The 23,189-nt window shown below is 38.3% G+C and overlaps 1 protein-coding gene across 7 annotated transcripts in view; it reads left to right on the plus strand.

The window, feature by feature from the left end:
- The window catches only part of mcf2la (mcf.2 cell line derived transforming sequence-like a), a 50,483-nt gene that overhangs the window by 21,498 nt on the left and 5,796 nt on the right, over positions 1-23,189 (plus strand). For 4 of the 7 annotated variants that reach the window (XM_086068166.1, XM_086068163.1, XM_086068167.1 and 1 more), the window contains 26 exons: positions 888-971; positions 1,424-1,538; positions 2,890-2,980; positions 10,566-10,679; positions 10,779-10,895; positions 10,989-11,138; positions 11,983-12,107; positions 12,182-12,296; positions 12,384-12,503; positions 13,727-13,918; positions 15,366-15,557; positions 15,701-15,854; positions 15,925-15,977; positions 16,042-16,121; positions 16,203-16,269; positions 16,346-16,461; positions 16,532-16,601; positions 16,693-16,785; positions 18,626-18,718; positions 18,796-18,921; positions 20,638-20,859; positions 20,941-21,033; positions 21,844-21,922; positions 21,991-22,054; positions 22,137-22,240; positions 22,411-22,494. In XM_086068166.1, the coding sequence (XP_085924292.1) occupies positions 888-971; positions 1,424-1,538; positions 2,890-2,980; positions 10,566-10,679; positions 10,779-10,895; positions 10,989-11,138; positions 11,983-12,107; positions 12,182-12,296; positions 12,384-12,503; positions 13,727-13,918; positions 15,366-15,557; positions 15,701-15,854; positions 15,925-15,977; positions 16,042-16,121; positions 16,203-16,269; positions 16,346-16,461; positions 16,532-16,601; positions 16,693-16,785; positions 18,626-18,718; positions 18,796-18,921; positions 20,638-20,859; positions 20,941-21,033; positions 21,844-21,922; positions 21,991-22,054; positions 22,137-22,240; positions 22,411-22,494 (2,913 nt within the window). Of the gene's footprint in view, positions 1-887; positions 972-1,423; positions 1,539-2,072; positions 2,314-2,889; positions 2,981-10,565; positions 10,680-10,778; positions 10,896-10,988; positions 11,139-11,982; positions 12,108-12,181; positions 12,297-12,383; positions 12,504-13,726; positions 13,919-15,365; positions 15,558-15,700; positions 15,855-15,924; positions 15,978-16,041; positions 16,122-16,202; positions 16,270-16,345; positions 16,462-16,531; positions 16,602-16,692; positions 16,786-18,625; positions 18,719-18,795; positions 18,922-20,637; positions 20,860-20,940; positions 21,034-21,843; positions 21,923-21,990; positions 22,055-22,136; positions 22,241-22,410; positions 22,495-23,189 lie in introns of those variants that run through there. The other 3 variants (XM_086068168.1, XM_086068169.1, XM_086068170.1) reach the window with 2 other exon arrangements.

Below are 23,189 nucleotides of genomic sequence, written 5' to 3' on the forward strand. Positions count from 1 at the left end.
GCCTAATCGTGGTCCTAGCTACCCTGGTGCCCGCTAGCACCACGTTGTCTATCTGTGTCTTAGGAACAAGTGAGTCTAGCCACCAATGAAATGTTATGAAGTGGATCCATAAAAATAACACAATTTCAGAACTTTTGATGATATTTGCACGAGTGATAATTTTGTCAACGAAAAATGTTGGTCATAATTTTTGTAAAAAAAAAAATTCAAACGAAAATTAAATGAAAACTGAAATAGAAGCCATTCATTGAGACGATAATGATAATTAAAATTGACTGACAATTTCGTCAATGACTAAAACAAAAATTAAAACACAGTGACGAAAATTCACACAATCCAATCAGAAGGAATGCAACGCGGGTTGGAGAAAACAACCACTCAAACTGTTCAGTGTTCACTGCACTTTATTTAATGTTCAAACATGTTTACATTCATTTTGCAGCTGTAAGAGTAATCTCAAGTGTGCTTTTTTATTTTTATTTAGGTGAAATAAATTATTGTCAGTTCAACATGTTTCATAGAAATAATTAATAATGGCACCGTTGTATTAAATGTGTCTTGCGTGTTAAACTACAGTTACAAATAGGTGTTATAATTTTCTGTATAAAATGAAATTGCTCTTCATTTTCGTCGACTAAAATTTGATTAAAACTCAAATACAATCAGATGATTAAATTATGACTAAAACCTTTATTGATTTTAGTCAAACCCCTACTCTGAACGGTATTTTTGATATGGTGCTTCTACATGTGCTGCCATTTTATTAAGCTCTGTCTGAGACAAAGCGTACATTATGTGTTTATTTATAATGATACTATTACTCACTGGTGATACATGTAATGACTGACATGAAGAATAAAAACAAGTGTGCCAATGTGTCTTCCCAGATGAAATTTTGCAGACACAAGATCTTCCGCTGTGTGCAGCACAAATTGGCACTGAACTCGGGAAGCAGTTTGCCACCCTACCAGGTTGGTTTGTTTTCTTGTCTTCCTTTTGCACGACGTTTCAAACTTTTGCACTCAATGTGCACAACAACCCCACAAGCAGGCTGTGCATTGGGTTGCCATGACGATAACAACTGCTTCGTGACGCTATGTGAATAATTCATCACTGTGATTATCTGCTTTGCAACGTGAGCCAGCAGTTAAAAAAGAAACATCCGTGTGTTTGTGTCTGCCCCTTTTTTCATTTTTTTGTGCGCACATTGCGATACTTTACATAAGGGTGAACAAAATTTAAATGTTGCAGTTAAGTCTAGTCATATCCGGCAATTATGCACATGGCAGAGCTGGTGGGTTTTCTTGTACATTTGCTCTCTGCTGTTCAACTGCTACATGCTCAAGTTTCTGTCCAGCAAAGATCAGCATTACGTTGTCATTGGTTGTTCAATGTGAATGCAACTCATGCTGTCTGCCTACAGGGGGCCGCGGGACTGATGGCAGCCCCATCGTCATCTTCCCAGAATTCCCAACTTTCAGCGAACTGGAAGAGGACGAGATCAAAAATGTGCTCAACTACCTCACGACTGTGCCCAGGTCAGTTTCATCTTTTGTCTGCCGGTAATACCGTTTGACACCAACAGATGGCAGCACAAAACCACAGTGCTGCCTGAGGGATGACATCACCGATGGTTTAAAAATAGATCCGAGGGCTAGCATAAGAAAGAAGAAAATAGATAAAGCACTGAATTTTGTGTAAAGAATGTAGAACAACATATGCATTTGCATGGATGGTATAAATATATATATACACACACACCTATGTGTGTGTGTGTGTGTGTGTGTGTGTGTGTGTGTGTGTGTGTGTGTGTGTGTGTGTGTGTGTGTGTGTGTGTGTGTCATGGCTACCTTTCTGTGCATCTGTTTTTTTTCTTGCGGCTATTGCTTTTCATATCCTGCACCCATCGCCGAGTCCCCTCCCCTTTTCCCACTTGCTCTTTGCACCCAACTGCCGATCTGGCTGCTCTCCAGAGTGCTGATTGGCTGTGGGAGAAGAGAAAGATGCAGAGCTTGTCTGTAATTGGCTGAGTATGAGATGCTGGTGGTGGAGGAGGAGTTGGAGGAGGGGGGGATGCTCTTGAAGGATGAGAACAGTCCCCTCTCTTCATCTGCTGGCTGCAAATAGATGATCAGCGATGCAGGACAAAATGGAATAACGGAAGATAAAGGACTATATAACATTGGTTTATTGAGGATATATGTGATTTTTTTAAGGACTGGAATTAGATGGATTATTGTATTTCATTGAGCAGATTTGGATTTCTATTATTGCTGGGATGGATTGAAGATTTACTGCTGCTGCATTTGCCAGGTAGCATTTCGCTAACATGTATGCCTGTATGGGCTCATTTCAAAATTAGTAGGCACCCCACTGGGGAAAGCCCCCCACAATATATAGAATTTTAAGTTCACATTGTGCATTGTGTTGTGTTTTTCCTTTTTCCTTCCTATTTGTGCATGTGCAGGATTGGAGATGAAATGCCAATGTCCAGCCAGACCTTTACTCGGTGAAGGCTAACTACCCCCCCCCCCCCCAACACACACACACACACACACACACCTGCATTATTTTGATGAGATGTCTGCATATGGCGCTGCCCTTGGAATGGATGGCGATATTGTTGCATACACAAAAAGGCAGAGCCAAGGTTACCATGGTGATGATTTTGGAGGGTCTCAATCACTGCAAATTGCTGATTGCAAACATATTGCTGGCAGCAAGTTATTAAAAAAGCATTGCACTCACACATAACTGCAATCAAAGCCCAAATAAAGTCAAAATAAATTGAGAACATGAAAGATTTATAATCTACTAAGGGCTCTCAGGGAAATGCAATGCGACAATGAATGACTAAAGAAACAAACAGCATATTCTTCTCTCTTGCAGCATTGCCGCATCAGGAGTAGGATTCATTCTAGTCATCGACAGGCGACTGGACCGATGGGCCGCTGTAAGAGCCACCCTGCTTCGAATCGCAGTAAGAAGCTCTATGCTAGTATTTGTATGTGGTGTGTGAATTCCTTGAATGCCTACTTCATCTGCAGGTGTCCAACCTTCAGTGAGCACTAGAATAGAGAGTCCAAAGGGAAATGCATCTGTTAATCATCATTAAGCAGCTCTTGCTCATCGAGGGATGCATCTTTAGCATAGCACATACATCTGTTGTCAATATGTTTATCCTGAGCAACACTGTTGAGCTTGTTAGGTGTATGCATATGTATGCTAATATATGCTAATTGGACACCAAGCTCACCAGGCCCCGTGTTCTCTCTTACAGCACAATCTCTGCACGTAAGAGGATTATTACTGATCTATTACATTTATGTATAAAATGATAACCTGTTTTTTTTTTTGGGTAAGATTTTTTTCAGTCACCTGAAGGTGTATTGAAGCGTGTGAGTGTGTGTCACCTGCCTGCTTTGTCAACTAGCCATTAGCTTATTACCAAGTGGAGGTCTCTTGCTGTCCCATGAGAAGGTCCACTGCTCAAGGTCATTTAAGGTCAGCTGCTGCTATCCTGCTGGTGGTAACAAATGAGGAGAGGCCAGTGATGACACGTAGATATGGACAATAGCTGAAAACGCAAATAGCGTTGCCCTGCCCACAGTGCTTGTATCACAATCTGCCAATTTGGTGTTCAAATGATGAACCTCAAGGTAAATGCTTCTCATTAAATCCCAAATCTTGAGGGTGGACACTGTCCCTGCAATCTGCATAGGCAGTGTTGCTTCGTGGACATGGAGTCACTAATGTTGTGCAGAAGATTGCTGCAGGGTGAAGTAGTGTGTCCCAACTACAATGACTCCAGAGGCTATTCACAGTGCTTCACTTTGTTCACATTTTGCTACAGCTGACTTACTCCAAAATGGAATGTTCGTCCCATCAGAATAGAATTTTGCAAGAGTTTTTCAGATGCCTTTGGCAAGGATGGTCATCTTCTTGGATGATGGAGTGCCGGAGTTCTGACAGAGTTACCATCAAGTTCTTGGCCACTTACTGACCAAGGCTCTTCTTCCTTAAGCAGTGAGCTCTAAGAAGAGTCCTGGTAGAGCTGATTGTGACCTTTAAAGCGACATAAATCTTTGTGTTCCCTTTCCTGTATGTGCTTCGAGACAATTCCTTTGACTTCATGCTTGATTTATGCTGTGGAACCTTTACATGGGCTTCATATTTGTTTTAATTTGATCAGATATTTTAAAATTGTCTGTTTTAGTCCAGTTTCAATCATGCTTTCATAGTTAGTCAACCTCATCCCGTTTTTATTTAGTCAACTCTGGTCGACTATAAATCTAGCATTTTAGTCCAAGAAAATATAATTGTATTTGTCTACTTTTAGTATTAGTATATTAGTTTTAGTCTAATTTGTTTAGGACAATCATTTTACCCCTGTGTATTTTTTGTCACCAGATAATATTGAACATTTCGGATTTAAAACTATTTCACATAAAATTTCCTTTCATCTTTTTGATGAAAAACAACTTCACACACAATTACAGTGGCTATTATGGCTCCATGGTACGAGCTAGTTAGCCAGCATTAGTTAGCAGTCGGATTAACATTATTAGTCAGTCCATCCAATTATTTCATTTACTGAAAATGCGCAAAACAAACATGCAACTTATGCCCGTTTCCATCTCTTCTTCTTTTGCGACTATTGAGAGGGGACTCCACCGCTGTAGGTGGCGGTATACACCATAGAGATGGGATTCACCAGTAATTTAAAGGAAGAAGAAGAAGACCAGGAAGTGACTGCGCTGTGCAATGATGTCGTATCAGTTTCTTTAATTAATTCCAATAAGATTTCGTCGTCCCCCCAAACATACCTTACTTTATTGTCCGACATTACTTTGGGACTACAAACGTACGTGTGAGGTAATTTCCGGTTAACACGTGCGACGTGTTTTGTCAGCGTTTATTTGCAAAACCTGTTTCCATAGCCAAAATTTGCATTCTCCTTTTTTCGATACGCTTCAAAATCAACTCCGTCCAAGCATAAAAACTTGTTTGCGAATTTTGGGCCCTTTTTTGAATTTCTACCATTTCCCTTCAGTATTATTTTCGCATTTCTTGAAAATTTTAATAAAAAAACCACCTATTGTTGGAACGTTATAGCCGTTGAATTAATTAATTACGTTATAAGTATAACTCACTTTTTTCTTTTTTTAACCTTTCATTGTGAATCCACCTCCTGACTGTTTTTCGTCTCGTCTTTGTTCATGAACTAAAAGGTCTATACAGATGTTAGTCCAGTTTTTATTGAGTCAAGTATATTTTTGTCTCGTCTTCATTAGTTGACAAAAACACATACTGATTTGAAAATTGTGTGTTGACGAAAATATTTTTGTTTAGTTTCGTTAACAAAATGAACACTACTTCAAATAGTCCAATTAACTGATTTTACAGCAGTTTCACTCCCACTTAAGCTGTAGAGACATCTCAAGGATGAATTGGAACCAGGGTGCACCTGAATAATCTTGCAGTGGCTTGAGAATCAGGAGAGCCTTACAAAGTTGACATGGCTGATTGACAGAGTGGAGGGGCAAGTGGGAAAACACTGTGAGATTGTGATGCACATCAACAACATATGTTGGCTTCTCTACAGTTTTCTAAAAGGTGTGTTTGTGTTTGAGGTAGTTTTTCCACATCTAACCCATCTAACTAGGAGTGTGCCAAAAAATCGATTCTCATAAGAATCGTGATTCTCAATTAGTAAATGTCCCAAAATCAATATTTTACACTGTCTTCCCTTTGTTTGTGTGTGCCTTTATTTGGAGCGCTGTTAATGTTGTACCCGATTTAGCCACTTAGGGGCAGTGTGGTTACACACGGTCCGATACACTGTTAAGTTGTAGCCACATTAGAGAGTAGAAGGAAAAAGTCACGATCAAGTTATTCCAATAAAAGGTTGTTGTTTTTTGCAGCGTGGAGCCGTTCTTTTGAGTGATAAAAGTGCCCCGAGTAGCGCACTAATTAGCATTAGCGAGTCAGACTGGAGTAGATCATTACGATTCCTTGATCATCTATAAATTGAAGCAAAAATCGTTCTTAACGAAAATCGATTCTGAATTGAATCGCACACCTACAAATCTAAATCGAATCGAATTGTGAGACATTCAAAGATTGCCACCCTTACATCTCGTTTTGTCATGTTGGAACAGAAAATGGTCTTCCCCACTGTTGCTACACAGACACATTTGTCCAGAAGGCCTTGGTAAGATGAAGAATTAACAAGCGAGTAGGAGGTCTAAGCCTAATTAGAAAAAGTAATAATAATAATAATAATAAAGGTGGTAGTGTGTGTCTTGTGTATTTTAGATATTGCTGCTCAGAAACTGCAGCTACATTAAAGCCCCCTTTGTCACAAAGGAAAGGGGGGCTGGAGCTTGTGGATTAGCACGTGGCTATCCTGCTCTCGGCATTGTTTGGAAGACAGGACTGATTCTCCTCAATGACAGAATGTAAATCACAAAATGTTATTCACTTATTGTAATTCTGATCATTTATTTATAAGCGCCTTTAATCTGATAGTCTGATGGTGTGTCTTGTCAGTGTGCACATCATTTGACGGTGAACATGTGCTTCCAGGGATGTACTGTATGTGTCTGCATTAGCATCTTGTGAGACAGAATCTGCATTGTCATGTTAATGCCACAAGGCCACTCGGAATTAATTACTTTTAATGAATTCCACTTTCCGATACAGCAGTGTGAATTGTGCGTCAATGTTATTGTAACGTTCAGCTGATCTTTGCAATATGGAAAAGCAACATTTTGTTGTTGCTGTGTCACTTTTTCCGTCATCCCTCACTCTATGACTTCATTGCAGCCTGGATCTTTTCCAAGGTGATTGGTTTCCATGGCAATTTCATGACTAGGATCAATGTGTTTGTGCGGGTGATCTTTTTGACTGAGTTGCGGCCATATGTGCTCCTATGATAGCACATGAGCAGTGCCAGTTTCTGCAATGTGTGGTCAGTTTTCATACATTTATGATGTCTTTTTCAAGGAAGCAATCGTACACACAGTTGCAAGTTTTAAAAGAGACAAATAAAAAAAAAAATTTGCCCACAATTTCGAATGGTTCTTACATGTCGTAATAAAAATGTCTGATATTCTTCCATCAGAATACACAAAGCATACAGAAATAAAGTACACATGAAAGTAGGGCTGAACAAGTAATGAATTCAAATTTGCATCACAATGTAGTAGAATGCAAATCAAATCAAAATTATTTAGCCCTACTTAATTAAAAGCCACACGTCACATTTTACATCAGATTAAGGTGTGAGAACCAAAATGAACTTTTTATTGCTTTAAATGCGTTTTCAGCTCCTGATTGTACACTTCAGGTGAAAGTGTCAAAATTTTCAAAATGAGCATAAGCACAATGAAATTAATGCTGGAATCATCATCAGGATGCTAAAATACACTAAACACAGCAAAAAGTTTGAGTCTACAACGTTTAGTTTAGGTGTGAGAGCCAAAATGAACTTTCATTTGGTAGTATCTGTGTTTCCATAGTCCAAACACAACATTTTCTGGGGACCTTGAAAGATCAGTCAAAATGCTTAAATCAGCTGGCACCCACATATCCTCTTTTCTGAAAATGCTTGGCAGTCAAAGAGTTAAACACTCAGGGCTAAATCCACTAAGAATACGCTGCTTCACCCGCAGCTTGCTCCCTGTTAACGTCCTGTTCACTATTGCTCTAATGATCTACCAGCGCAAACACGCCTGCAAAGTTTGACAGCTGGGAGCAAATTTGCGCCAGATTTACCACACATGGCAATGGATTTGCGCCAAGAACACGGCAGTTTTGTGACAGTTACGAGAAAGATGAAATTATCACAAAGCGATCTTGGACCGAAGAGGTGTAGAAGTGTTTTCCTCATTTAGGATGACGACAACGTCATTCAGTCATTCTTTTAATGTCCTTAAAATACAAATTATTGCTGCGATCATTTAAAAATATATATTTTCAAAGGTTGACGTGGGCATACAGCTGATGCAGCAGATGCATGCTCTATTACGGAATGCATCTTTCAAGTGAAAATTATCGCAAGCTCGATGTGTAGTCTTACCTGAGGACAGAGAGGGTAACTTGGGAAGTACTTGTACTTCGTTACTGACACGCAAAGCTCACGCGCCGTGCAGCGCGTGCACCGGAAACCAGACGAGTTGCTTGTCAAAAGATCACACGCATGTTTGTAAATATGGAGGAAAATGAGCTCCATAACGCCACCAGTTTTAAAGTGTCTCACAGGTAATGGATTAGGAAGACTTAATAACATTTATAAAGCGTGTGAGCTGTCAGTCATCCCAACTGCTAGAGTTTTATCATCTGAGAGCTCGTAGCATAGCAGCGGGCTAAAGTCAGTAAATGTTTTACTATCCTGTCACCCATACTTTTGCTTAACTTGTCACCGGGAATAATACTTTTAAAAAAAAGAAAGACAACTTTTCTGTCGCGTTTGACACACGTATCATTGGCTTGGTAAAAAAGATTCCAAAACCATGCTGTACAAAAAAACACACAAAAAACGCACCAGACTACTATATATATTGAATGCTGAAAGCCAGTTGGGTATTCTGCTACTCATTCTAATGTTTGCTCGCAACCATTTACTAAACATAGATAACCTGCTTCTGTTGTAACTGAATACATTTTTTGGTAGCTTTTATTTTTGAATATGGTCCCAATGCCGTCAATGTTTGTACATAATCCTAGTAGTTTGGAGTGTTTTTGCACTTTTTTTTGTTTGCACTTATATTTTCTAAATTATGACAATGTTGAGAACACCAAATTCCCCAGGTGTTTATGAAAAATATAATGGCAGCACTAGATATGCGGCTTGACATGTTGCTACAGATTTGTTCTGATGATCACTATTCTGGGTTTAGGAAAATAAAAAATTAATTCTATATTTTTTTGCTTTATTTTGAAAAAGGTCAATTTACGTTTTACTTTTTTTTTTTTACAAGTTCATTTTCAAGTTGGTATTTTTGTACTTTTACTTATGTAAGGAAGGTGACTTCAGTACTTCTACTTTTTTTTCTACTTCTAGAGTATTTTTTGCACAAATAACAGTTTTTACATAAAGACTGAAGAAGATTAAAATGTCCTGTCTTTATCTGTCTCTAATATTTGTTTATTACATCCCTTTTATGCTTAAAAAAATAAATATAGGATATACATAAAATAAACTGTGATTATAAGCAGTGGCTGGTGTTTTTGTGTCACACAGTTAGGGACGTAGAGCAGAGTTTGGCGTAGAGTTTGGCAAACTAGCGGCCCCCATAAAGCTAGAATCGGCCCTGAACCCGGGTTACGTATAACGTAAACCAACATAGCAAAATCTCTCTCTCACCCTATGTGCGTGATCAACGTGCGGGGGAGGGGCACTGCCTTCTCCGTGCCACAACCATTGCAGCTTCGATCCACTGGATCGAGGAAGCGCCAAGTTTACACCAGCCTTACATGAACGTTATTTGTGTCAATCAAACTCTGTGTGGCAATTAGCGCTGGTGTTAGTGAATTAGACGCTGTTTATCAATGAGTCTTATTTGAATAGAGGTGGCCAATTTCTCCACCAAATGTATGCAAATGACGTTATTTCACCATCTGCGCGTGTTGGATTACACGCGCGCGGATTTTATACCGGTTAGCGCTGCGCAAAAGCTACGCAAACCTTAAGTGGATCTGGCCCTCAGTCTTGAAAGGCCAAGTACATTTATATAATTTGTTGCCATTTCCTTCCTACCCGCTGCTGTTAGACTTTACAATCAGCTGTACTCTTGGTAGGCCATTGATGTGGTGTGATGTGATGTTTTAATTTCAAATTTAACAAATGTGATGATGATGATGATGATGCCATCTATTTGTACTACTGTGTTTCTCTGTTTTTATTTAACTATAGGCTACATAAGTATGTTTTGTGCTACATATTCTTTATATATGATGTGTGATGATGTGTATTGCTGCTGGTAACGCTGTAAATTTCTCCACTGTGGGATGAATAAAGGTGTACTTTTATCTTCTTATCCTAACCACAGCAGAGCAAGAGTATGCGACAAAGCGAGTGGATATCAGTGTTAACAAGTTAATGACTTTTATGACTTTTTCCCCTCTAGTGACTATTTCTTGCAATAAATCTAGCAACTTTTTATTGTGTTTTTGGAGACTTAGGCACTCTCCGTAACCGGATGTTTTCTCCACTGTGTCCAGCCTGAAAATAAATGTTGCTATAGATTTTGATGTCTCTATTGGATTTTTTTCCCTGTTGATTAAGAAGAATGTTTGTGGTCATTGATGTTGTATGACAGGTCCTCGCTAAAACACTTTAATATTTTTCACGTCCACTGATTCCAAACATTTGGATTTTCTTGAACACAAATGATGCTAAAGTTGGATCACTTTAATATTGTTGTGTTGAACTAACAAATGCAATTACTTCATACAGGTTGACATAAATAATAAATATATAAGACAATTATTAAATAATTCCAAAGAACTCTATATTGTGAGCCCTAATAATCATAATTATAATAATAATGCTCCTCCAGGGTTCCTTCCCAGCGACTGTAAACTTGGTTCTGGTGTTGCGTCCCACTACTTTGCTGCAGCGGGCACTGTCGGACTTCCTCTTCAAGTTCAACAAGGATGAGTTCAAGATGAAGGTGGGGCTTTTCTCCCTGTAATGGCCGCGACTTCCTGTGTAATTGGGTCAATTTCTCTGCTCTGCTTTCCTCACATTGTAACAATCTGCGTCCTTGCAGGTGGTCATGCTGAGTTCGGTGACCGAGCTCCATGCCTATATCGACCCGGGACAACTAACCACAGAATTGGGGGGTGCGCAAGAATACTGCCATGAAAGTTGGATTTCACACCGCACAGTAGGCTATGCACACATGCACACACTCTCATTAGGATGACATCTTTTGTGAAACATATATACCTCACCAACGGTTTCTGCATTTCCAATGCAGGCAATTGAAGCGTTTGCTCTCATGGTGAAGACGACGGCTCACACTCTGCAGGCCTTTGGCACAGAGCTTGCAGAAACTGAATTGCCCAATGATGCTGAGGCCACCACCAGCCTGCTGCACTCGCATTCTTTAAAAAAAGACAAAATGAAGGTCTCTCTTTTCATTCTCTGTCATGGGGAGGAAAACTCAGGACTCATTCTGGGTTCTGGATAATTGGATTGCTAATTGTCTGAGTAATGCTTAAACCTTTTAGTGAGCATCAACTAGGTACCATGTATGCTTTTGGGGCTTTTTGATGTCTGTTGTGTTTAGGATATGGCTATATTTTTAAGAACAAATGAAAATAGCTAAGATTAAACCTTAGAGGTGGTTCTATAATTCAATCAGGCAATTTTAGCTGAATTTACAATGATGGTCACACAAAATAAATAAATAAATTAATTAATTATTTATCTTCCTAAATTTGGATTTGCACCATGCTGGTCAGAATATTCCAAAAAGATGGTATTTTTAAACGTTTATATGCTATTAACTCATTCACTCCCAGCCATTTTCACTAAAGCAAGCCCCTTCGCTCACGGCTGTTTTACTGGATTTTGCAAGGCCCACAGAATATTGTGTTCTATTGCTATAAAAACATGGAACCTACCAAAGGAAAGATTAGAGTCTCTTATTTCATCAGGAAAAAAGTATATTTGTATCTGTTTCTGTTTTGCAGCATTTAGCATTAGAATATAGCTAAGTTTCATCATTATTCACAAACCTGTTGAAAACACTGGCAAAAAGAGCTGGCCGTTTTTTGTAATAACAAACACTGCTTTAAGCCTCCTCTTCATGTCAGAAGCTGCATCAAAGCCTTCTGTATGCTCTAGCATTAAAAACCCCCATAAAAAAACATATTTATATGTTTTGGGGTTTGAATGAGTTTAAAGATATTTTTTGTCATGTGGTCATGTGGCTGATGTCTCATGTCTTAACATGTTTATTTTTCCAGGAGGACCTTCAGGTGTCGCAATCTCAAGGCGCACGTTTGTTGGACTGTATCAACGAGCCTTTTCAAACTAACACGGAATACAATATGACCCATGATGAGCTGGAAAACTTAGCCACTGTACAGCGGTAAGAGCAACTTGACTGCGTGTGCATGTTGGACTTCTTCATTCCCTGCTAGGTCATTCACCTCCCATCCTCAGACTCTTGGGTCAACTGGACGAGACTGAGACAGCATTTGATGATTTCTGGGAACGCCACCGCTCCAAGCTGGAACAGTGTTTGCAACTTCGCCATTTTGAGCAACACTTCCGTGAAGTGAGTTAAGACAAATTCAAGCCCATGTTTGACAAGAAAAAAACAATTCTGTAAAATCAGGCTTTGTTGTTGTAACGTCTCTCACAGGTGCGCTCCCAACTTGATGCAACGTTGGAACGGTTATGCGGTTTCTCAGAGGTCAGCGTAAATCCCGCCCATGCCGAGCACGTCCTCCGTGAGCTCAGCAGTCACGAGGAAAAGGCCTGTGTAAGAACACACGTACATACACACACACGTTTGTCTTTGTATCTTAGTAGGGACATCTCATTGACATAATGCATTTCCTAGCTAATTACGCTAACCTTAGCCATCACAACTTATTGCCTAACCCTAACCCTTACGCTTACCTCAACCAAAATCCAATTCAAACCTAAACTCTAAAATCAAGTGTTGACCCTCAAAAAGAGGTCTGAACTTGTGGGGCCCATCAAAATATCCCCACAAGGACACGGTATCCCCACAATGATAGTAAAAACCCAGAATATGGGCTCCATCATGTAGCAAAAACAAACAAACACGCACATACACTGCTGAAACCCACATATATAATTAACCTGTACTCAAAAAATAACACAAATTGGGTCAAAAGGGGCCCAACCCATTTGGGAGAGGGGGGGGGGGGGGGGTCAAACGAATAACCCTCAAAACAACCCATATATTTAGGTTGCTTTGTGGGTTGTTAATTTAATGTGCCCCAACTTTTTGGGTTAAATCACTCAAAAAGTTTGGTCAGTTCATTTTGACCCAATTCATTTAGGTTATTCAATTAAGCCAAAAAGTTGAGTCAAATGAATAACCCGCAAAAGACCCCCCAAAACTGTGTTGCTTTGTGGGTTGTTAATTTAATTTGACCTAACTTTTTGGGTTATATTACTCAGAAAGCTGGGTCAGTCCATTCTTGACCCATTTTGGGTTATTTTTAGCCCAACTATTTTTACATTGTGGTGGCTCATTGCATTTTATTAAAGAAGAGATTAATTTAAGAGTAATGTAAAATGAAATTACTGTAGGTATTTAGGAGACACCATAGTTGGATCTATGAAGGTTACTGTTCAATTTGACTACCTATTTAAAACAAACACACTAGTTGAGTGGTTTAACATCTACACACATTCTTGGCCATTCATAGATTATTATGGTTATGGTTGTTTCAGCGCCCCACATTGTTTTGTTTTATTTCTAAAGGATTTTATTTGTAACGCATTAGGGTTGCGTGAGTCCTGGATCTGATCCCTGCTGACTTTTGACAGAATACGTATAAGATACATTGGACTACTCACTCAACAGTCAATTGCAGGGTACACATAGCCTAATTTATTGACAGTTTCAGAGTCGTCAATGGACCTAACGAACATGATTTTGAAATGTGAGAATAATCTGGAGTGCTGCAAACCCACAACATGCAAGCGTTAATCTGATGCTTCAAACAGGACGTTCTGGACTATGCACTTTCACTTGCCAGCGAAGGCGACGGCCTGATTGAGAACGCTCACTATGCTGAGGACTCCATTCGGCCAAAGTGTTGCGAGCTGAGGGCAGTGTGTGAGGAGATCAGATCTACTCTAAGGGACAAGAAGAGCCTTCTTCTGACGGCGATGGAGCTCCACCATACCCTGGAGAAGGTACACTGTTTCCAGGGCACACAACACTGAAAAAAGTGATTCGTTGGACTAAAAAAATTATAATAATGCTGTAATTTGTTACAGCTATTTTTTTAAAAGTTGTTCTCTTTATATTCATAATTTGGTTGAAAGCATCATTATCAATTTAATATAAATCAAATACATTAATTTTTCCCAAGCCAAATAAAAAAGTTACATCCAAGTAACTTTTTACTGTGGAATAAACAAATTAAAGTCAATTTTATAACTTTACCTCGATTCGAATTTCTGATTCAGTATGAACAAAATTTGCAGGGTATGAGATGGTTGCCAGACAATTGTAGGGCATATATAGATGAATAAACATACACACAACCACATCAAGTGACAATTTAGTGTTCTATTAAGGTACGTAGGTACAGGGAGAACATGAAAACTCCGCACAGGAAGGCTGGAGGCTGTATTTGAACCCTGGACTGTTGAACTGTGAGGCGGATGTGCCCAAGCCAGCCAAATGAAATAAAACAAAAACGTATATGCAGTCAAATACCAAACTGCCACAAAACAGAAAACTGTCCAGATAAAAACTTTGTATTTTTATCAAAAATAAATAAAAAATAAAAGTTTTTTTTTTAAAGTTAGAACTGTAAAAATGTATGAAAGTTTTTTTTTCTTGATATTTTCTCCTTTCTTGAATTCTCATATGTATTCGTTAAAAATGTCAAATTTTACACCCAAAGGGGAGCTAAATGAAAAACTAGTTATTTTTTATTTGCAAAAAATTTGTTATGTGCCCCCACTAGTTAGACAAAAAACAAGGACTCATGTAATTTTACAAAATGTTGCACAAGTTTGCAAAATACTCACTAAAAGATCTTTTAGGGACAGTTTTCCAAATTTTTTTAACTTGCATTTTGTTATTTTAATGCAAATATGTTTTTGCTTTAACTACAAACTTGTTGGCCCACTGACTGGTAAGCATGCCCGTCTCACAATTCAGCAGTCCAGGGTTCAAATCTAGCCTCCAGCCTTCCCACGTGGTGCTTCCATGTTCTACAGGTCTCTGCCATGGACATTCTCCAGGTACGCCAGTTTGTTCCTACATCTCAAAAACATGCATCGTTGGTTTGTTGAACACTTAATTGTCCCTTGATGTGTATGTTTGTGTTCATCGCCCTACAATTAATTGTCTGGCAACCACCTCAGGTTGAACTCCACAAATTTTGTTCATACTAAATCAGAAATTCGATTTGGTATAAAGTAATAAAATTGACTTTATTTAGTTTATTCCAATGTAAAAAGTTACTTTATTATTTGGCTTGGAAAAAATAAGTGCATTTGATTTATATTCAATTGAAAATGATAGCAAGAAAAACAAAAACAAAATGCTGTACAGCATTTTTTGTTTAGTTTAGTCCAATGAATAACTTTTTCCAGTGGAAAGTGCTTCATGGGTTTGTTTCATCAGGCCTCCCGTTGGTGCGAAGAGGGAGTTTTTCTGTTAGCGAGCCAGCCAGTAGACCGATGTCAGTCTCAAGATGGAGCTGAGGCTGCTCTCCAAGAATTGGAACGATACCTGGAAACCGCACCGCTTCACACCCTCACCGACTGCAGTGCCATCTGCTGCCAGTATGAGGCGGTGCTCACTACTCAGCTCAGGGTCAGTCAGTTATATAATATACTTGGTATTCTTCTAAGGGTGTAGCGACGTTCTAAAAGTGGTGAATTAAAAAAACTAATGATTAATGAATCTTTCTCCTGATCCATGTGGCACATTTCGATATACTGTATGTCCTCCATCAGGACCAGGTCGAGAGAGTTTTCCAGAAGCAAAGCTCCGTGCAGGAGATGTTCGAGAAGCGACGCGTCAGCCTAAAAAAACTTGCCGCCAAACAGACACGACCAGTTCAGCCGGTGGCTCCAAGACCGGAAGTCAAATCTCCACAGGCATCCCCCAGTATGTTCTGAAGCACGATGTAATCAAATTTTGTACATTGGACTTGTACACCAACTTTTGTGTGTATCAGATCAACAGAGAAAAGAGAGGAGATACTCGGCAGATAATGCCCTCTGCAGAAAGGTAAATGCTGAATGTGACATGTTGGAAAATGTTCAGACTCCACTAAGAAAGTGTCTTTGTCCAGGTGGAGTCTCCCGTACTCAATGGTGGCACCAGACATGCCTCCCTTTCCGAGGAAGACGAAAACCTGGCTGTGCTTCGACGGTGAGGGCCTCTTCAGTCCGTCAGCTTCCACAGTTGTCCGTCTAGAAAAAAAAGAAAAAAAGCCATGTTTGTGTTTTCTAGTCACGTGATGAATGAACTGCTGGAGACGGAGAGAGCGTATGTGGAGGAGCTTCTGTGCGTTTTAGAGGTGAGCGTCATGGTGTGGCTCTACCATAGCTGATGATACGTACGATCTTGGGTTAACGGCGGTTGTGTGGCTGCAGGGCTACGCGGCGGAGATGGACAACCCCTCCATGGCTCACCTCATTCCCAGTATGCTGCTGAAGAAGAAGGACATCCTGTTTGGGAACATGTCAGAAATCTATCAATTTCATAAAAGGTACTTTTTATATATTTACATTTGTGTACTTCCTGTATGTATCGTAAGCATGACTGAATTTGATTTTCAGGACATTCCTGAAGGAATTGGAGGCTTACACAAACTGCCCTGAACTTGTGGGCCGCTGCTTTTTAGAAAGGGTTAGTAAACACTTTTTGTTTTGACAAAAGGATGATTCAACGGCAAGGATCATTGTTGAAGTAAAACAACCTGGTTGTTCTCTCTCCTCAGATGAAGGACCTACAGATCTATGAAGCTTACTGCCAGAATAAACCTCGCTCGGAGAGTTTATGGCGGCAGTGCTCAGATTGTGCCTTCTTCCAGGTGCTTTGAATTATTGAAACCAAAGCCTGATATTGTCATTTTATTTGGTTATAATTAGTGCTGTCAAAGTTAAAGTTAACTCATTGATTAATCACAAAAAATATTGATTGCAAGATTAATCGCACTAATAATTTTGACCACACATTATCCTTTATCTTGACAGTGGATGGTTACGTTACAAAAGAGTGCTGTCAAAGGTAAAGCGTTAGCTAATTAATTAATCACAAAAAAATATTGCATTAATCATGTATTAATGCAGATTAATCACACTATTAATTTTGACCACAGATTATCTTTTATCTTGACAGAGGATGGCTATGTTGAAGGTAGCACAGGTTGTGTTAGAGCAATAAACATAACTACATGCAATAAAGTAAAGCATTGAATAAATGTTTCCGTATGACATTCAGAATATTTCTTCACGTCAAACTACTGGGGTCATTTTTTCCCATTTCAAATTATGTAAGTAATTAACTGATTAGAAAAAGAGGAGGATGAGAGTGTGCAGTGGATCAGAAAATGTTGAAGACGTCCTCATAACATTAAATGCCGAAAGAATTAACAAATAACAGATGCTCTTTAAATTTGGAAATTAGGTGATTAATCAAAATTCTAAGATGTGATTAATCTGATTAATAAATGCATTAGTTTGACAGCTCTAGTTAAAAGTAGCACAGGTTGTGTTGAGCAATAAACTTTACATGCATTAAAGTTAAAAGCCTTAAATAAATAACATTAAATAAATGTTTGTGTGTGACATTCAGAATATTTATTCATGACTACTGGGGCCATTTTTTTCCCATTTTAGATTATGCAAGTAATTAACAGGTTAGAAAAAGAGGAAGATGAGTGTGCAGTTTATCCCAAAATGTTGAAGACATCCTCATAACAATAAATGTCGAAAGAATTAACATTAAACAGGTGCTCTTCAAATTTGGCGGGCACATTTTTTTGATAAAAAGCCTTTTTAATTAAGTGATTAATCGTGATGAATCAAAATTCTAAAATGTGATTAATCTGAATAAAAAATTAATCATTTGACAACTCTAGTTATAATGTGCACTCACAATATTCTGTCTTTACAAAGACATCAAAAACACTCAGAAAAGGTCCTTTGGTTCACTTCTATGAAACCATTTTCACAATAATGAATCTAGTGCTGTCACTATCGAATATTTTTAGAATCAATTAATCTATTGATTATTCAATCAATTAATCGACTAATCTGATTTATTTTAATTTTGAATTAAAGAGTATTACAAAAAAAATTCAGATGACTGTTTATTAAGCAGTGATTGTTTTCATTTCGTACTTTGTCTTCATATCGTAATAAATAAATAAATAAATTGTACTATGTTACCGGTTCGGTCATTGTTTTCCAATGTAAAAACAGATGTTTCCAAATGTTGTATTTAGATTAAACACAGAAGATAATTCGTTTTCTTTCATGAAGGACTACAGAAGTCAGTGAACAATTACTATTGATATGCTCAAATCAGAGGTTTTGGACAACTTTAAAAAAAAAAAATGTCTTCAAATGATTACTCGATTATTAAAATAGTTGTCAATTAATTTGATAATCGACAAAACACGGAGTAGCAACAGAGAGCAGGGCTGGATTCAGAAAAAAACGTTGATTAATAACTTTGAGCGGGCTGGATGCAGAGAAACCTCGATGGAGAGCAGGGCTGGATGCTTGGAGGAAACACATGGAAGAACAGCTACTACTCAGCTATTCAGAATTCTATATGACAGAATAAAGGCATATATGACAAAGAGTCACAAATACAGAACCTATGCACTAATAAGTTTCTTTTTTTCTTCTTCTTTTTGGCACTAGGAGTGTCAGAAAAAACTGGAACATAAACTTGGATTGGACTCCTACCTCCTTAAACCCGTCCAGAGAATCACCAAGTACCAGCTGCTGCTGAAGGTGAGCTGCATTAATCTGGCGTCATCACACGTGAAAGGTGGAGAAGACTGGCCGTGCTTCTCTCTTTGTGTTTGCAGGAGTTGTTAAAGTACAGTAAAGGTTGTGATGGCTGTGATGACCTCCAGGAAGCTCTCTCCTCCATTTTGGGCATCCTGAAAGCTGTCAACGACTCCATGCACCTTATTGCCATCACAGGATACGAGGTCTCATTCCAGCATTCCCACATTTTATTGTGATATTTATTCTCCTCACTTTTTTGCCGAGAAACAACTCGAACATAATACTTTCCGATTTACACCGTTCAAATTTCACGCCTTTTGCGGTATTTATCATCTGATTCTACGTTACAGTATTCGCACAATTTAACATTAAATATAAACTTTACCCCATGCATTTTCAATGGGACTGACATTGAACTTTTTCCTATGTCCCACTTTTCACGCCCACTTCCAGCTCTCTGGTATACTGCTCAGTGGCGCACTTGGTTAAGTGCATTGTCCAGTAACCAGGAGGTTGCGGTTTTGAATCCATTTGATATCATTTGTTCCACTTTTCAATCTAAATGGTGTATTGCATGTCGAGGTGGTGCTATTGAGTGTTTTAAATTGTGTTTGTTTGTTGCATTTTTCCATTGGGCATCATTAGTTCCACTTGTCCATCTAAATGAATGGAAGGTACTGCATGCATAGGTCGCGCTATTGAGTGATTTGTTTATTTATTTTTGTATTTTTCCCATTGGGTATCATTAGTTCCAGTTTTACATCTAAATGAATGGAGGGTACTACATGCCTAGGTGGCGCCATTGAGTGATTTAATTTTTTTGTTTGTTTTGCATTTTTCCATTGGGTATCATTAGTTCCACTTTTCCATATAAATGAAAGGAGGGTACTGCATGCCTAGGTGGCGCTATTGAGTGATTATTTTGGGTGTGTGCATTTTTCAAATGGATATTATTAGTTCCACTTTTCCATCTAAATGAAGAGAGAAACTGCATGCGTTGGTGGCGCTATTGAGTGAATTATTATTTTTTTGCATTTTTCCATTGGATATCATTTGTTCCACTTTTCTATCTCAATGAATGGAGGGTACTTTCAGATAACACTTTTCCATATAAATTTTAACTTGCTTAAAAAATTCACACCTTCCAGGTTCAAGTATTCTTTTTATTCACTTATCTTTTAAACTACAATTACTGGGACACATGTGCATGCTTCAACAATCAGAAGAAAAGTCAATCGACAAGGCTTTCATGGAAGGCTTGCTAGGTAGAGGCCTCTTATCACAAAAAAATCAAAGCTGCCCATCTCAACTTTGCCAGCGAGTACCTGGACAAACCTGAAGCTTTTTGGAAGTGTCTTCTGTGGACAGAGGAGTCCAAAATTGAACTGTTTGGTCACAACTAAAACAGTCATGTTTGGTGAAAAGTCAACACTGCATACCGGCAAAAGAACCTTCCACCCTACAGTGAAGCACGAGTGGGGACTGCAACCCGCAGTGCTATACTGTACTATACATAATATAAATGGATAATGAAAGAGATGACCTGACACTTTTACGAGTTTCCCAAATGCCCAGTCCATCCACGGTGACGAATCAAATATTTAATTAATGGCTTGATGTTGGTCAAACAACGAATCGGCACGTTGGACACTGCACCACACCGTTCCCCGGAAAAAGTTCAGGCTCGGGATATAATTTTAATTTTAATTTTAATTTTAATTTTAATTTTAATTTTAATTTTAATTTTAATTTTAATTTTAATTTTAATTTTAATTTTAATTTTAATTTTAATTTTAAATTTAAATTTAAATTTAAATTTAAATTTAAATTTAAATTTAAATTTCAAATTTCAAATTTCAAATTTTCTGTCCAACCTGTCCAACCTGTGAGTGACAGTGAATATTTTCCTCTTATTTCAGGGTAACCTCTCAGAGCTGGGTCGCTTGCTGATGCAAGGCTCCTTCAGCGTTTGGACGGAGCACAAGAAAGGGCATGCCAAGGTCAAGGACCTGGCCAGGTTCAAGCCCATGCAGAGGCATCTGTTTTTGCATGAGAAGGCCCTGCTCTTCTGCAAGAAGAGGGATGAGAATGGCGAGGGATACGAAAAAGCGCCATCTTACAGCTTCAAACACTCTCTTAATGTAAGGCACTGCCATGTTTAGTACAGAATCACACAGCTTTCATATTGCTAAGCTCATATTTTCGCTGTGTTTTCCAATCAGATGAGTGCAGTGGGAATTACAGAGAATGCTAAAGGTGACAACAAGAAGTTTGAGGTTTGGTGTAATTCAAGAGAGGAAGTTTTTATTGTCCAGGTAAGCTTTATCATTCTTTCCTGAAAATTACATCAGATAACAGTAGATCAAAACGTGCCACAAATAAATTAGCCCAAAGTGACATCTATGGAGGACCAAAACTGCCAAAATTAAAAATAAATAAATTACTAAATAAATAAAAGTGAAAATAAAAACGTATATAAAAAAATAATTTAAAAAATGTAATAAAAAAAATTCATATAAATGGAAATTAAAATATATATATATATATCCATAAATAAATAAATAAAAATAAATAAAAGCTTAGGACCGCCCTTTCATTTGAATAACATTTCGACCTGGCAGAGCATCTGCAGCATGAAAAAAATTAATTAGAGAGCAGAGCGTTTTTATTTATTGATTGATATTTAATTATATTTCTATATTAATTTTTTGTTTCCACATTTATTTGTAAAATGTATTTGTATTTTTTTAATCTTGTTTTTATTTTTGTATTTATTTTTGCATATATAGTTGTTTTTATTTCCATGTATTTTTTTATTTATTATATTTTCATATCTGTTTTTATTTTCACTTTTTATTTATTTAGTCTTTAAAAAAAAATACAAATTGGCAGCTTTGATCCTCCATAGACATCAGGCTTCTGTTTAAGTTCTGTAGCTCAAAATCATCAAGTAGTCTTTTTTTTTTTTTATCATATGAGTTTTAAGACCAACGTACACTATTATCCATGAGGGGAAAAACATGCGTTTTGTAGAATGTTATGTTCGGGTGTGTTTAGTGGGGCTAAATGTACCAGGAGAATCAAACACAACCTGAAGCTTATATTGAAATGTTATTTTTATTTAGGCTCCAACACCTGAGATCAAAACATCCTGGGTGAATGAGATCCGCAAAGTTCTCACCCAACAGCTCAAAGCCTGCAGAGGTATCGTCAACACTTCACTCACTGGCAAAGCCGATTTGCTTGTAAGCTTTTGGTTCCATCATTTGTAGATGCCATCCAGCAGAAGAGCTGTGATCCCCCAAACCAAACCACCAACTGCTCCATCTCCCTCAGGTGGGTAGTGTGGGCCGCTCTACACATCACTTGTTAAACCTTCATATTGTGGTGGTGACTCTATTTTGCTGTTTTTACACAGCCCCTTTCGGAGCAGCAGTCAAAAGAACCAGAAAAAGCAGGAGGACAAGAAGGCGGAAGCGAACCCCTTGTCCGACAACAACTCTTCGCTTGCCAAACATAAAGGTGAAAACTCTTGAAAGCATCAAGGGACTGATTTCAATCTGCTTTATGATCTGGAAGTGATCTGTAATCCTGCTCCTGTCTTCACCACCTCATCTATCTCATCTTCTTTTGTGCTTCTGTGACCGGCACCTACGCGTCTTGCTTCCCATTTATCAACTCATTGCTTCCAGATGAGACGGTGACAAGTCCAACCGCGGACAGGTCTTCCGTGGCTAAAAAGCGTTTTACTTTCAGTAATCTCAAGAGTCCAAAAGGTAACATGATCAATCTTGACTGGCCTTTTTATAGAAGTGCTGCAGATGCTGTGATAATTCAATTTAATTTCATTCAAGCTTATTTATATTGCGCCAAATCACAACAGTTGTCTCAGCACTATTGGTATGTAGTACAGCATAACAATTTGTGGTTTTGATGCAACCGCCATTAATTATGAAGAGCGTTCATGACATTTGGAGCAAGCTTCAGCTCACTGCGGCGCTTTGTTGCGTATGCAAATGAGAATTGATATGTTCAAATTTGAAATCTGCAAATAGCCGAGGCTGTGAAATCTGACCTGTGGTATGGAAGGGCATGACTGTACACTCAACAAATTCCAGTCTAATTGGCAGATTTGACAGCGATATGTATGTTACATTATTAAATCTGTTAAATCTGCTGTATCTTGATGCCAGGGATCTGATCTGGGTCAGATCCAGATGCATATTAGTTTGTTTGACATGTCACTTTCTGACCCTCTAAGTGGACTTTTGTTGAAATTGTTACGATTTGACAGGTTAACTGAGGAAAGGAAATTTTAGTCCCTTTTTATACAAAATCGTTCGTATGTGCAATACAGTTGAACATCGCATAATCACGGTTCAGCACCCATGGATTCACATATTCACCCTGGGGTTTTTTTTCGGTTTTTTTTTTTCAAATTGTTTTTTTTTTTTTCAAAAAAAAATTCCGG

Source organism: Leptonotus elevatus, chromosome 2 (assembly GCF_054856555.1).
Source record: "Leptonotus elevatus isolate MCC_2025b chromosome 2, RoL_Lele_1.0, whole genome shotgun sequence".
Taxonomy (NCBI): Eukaryota; Metazoa; Chordata; class Actinopteri; order Syngnathiformes; family Syngnathidae; genus Leptonotus; species Leptonotus elevatus.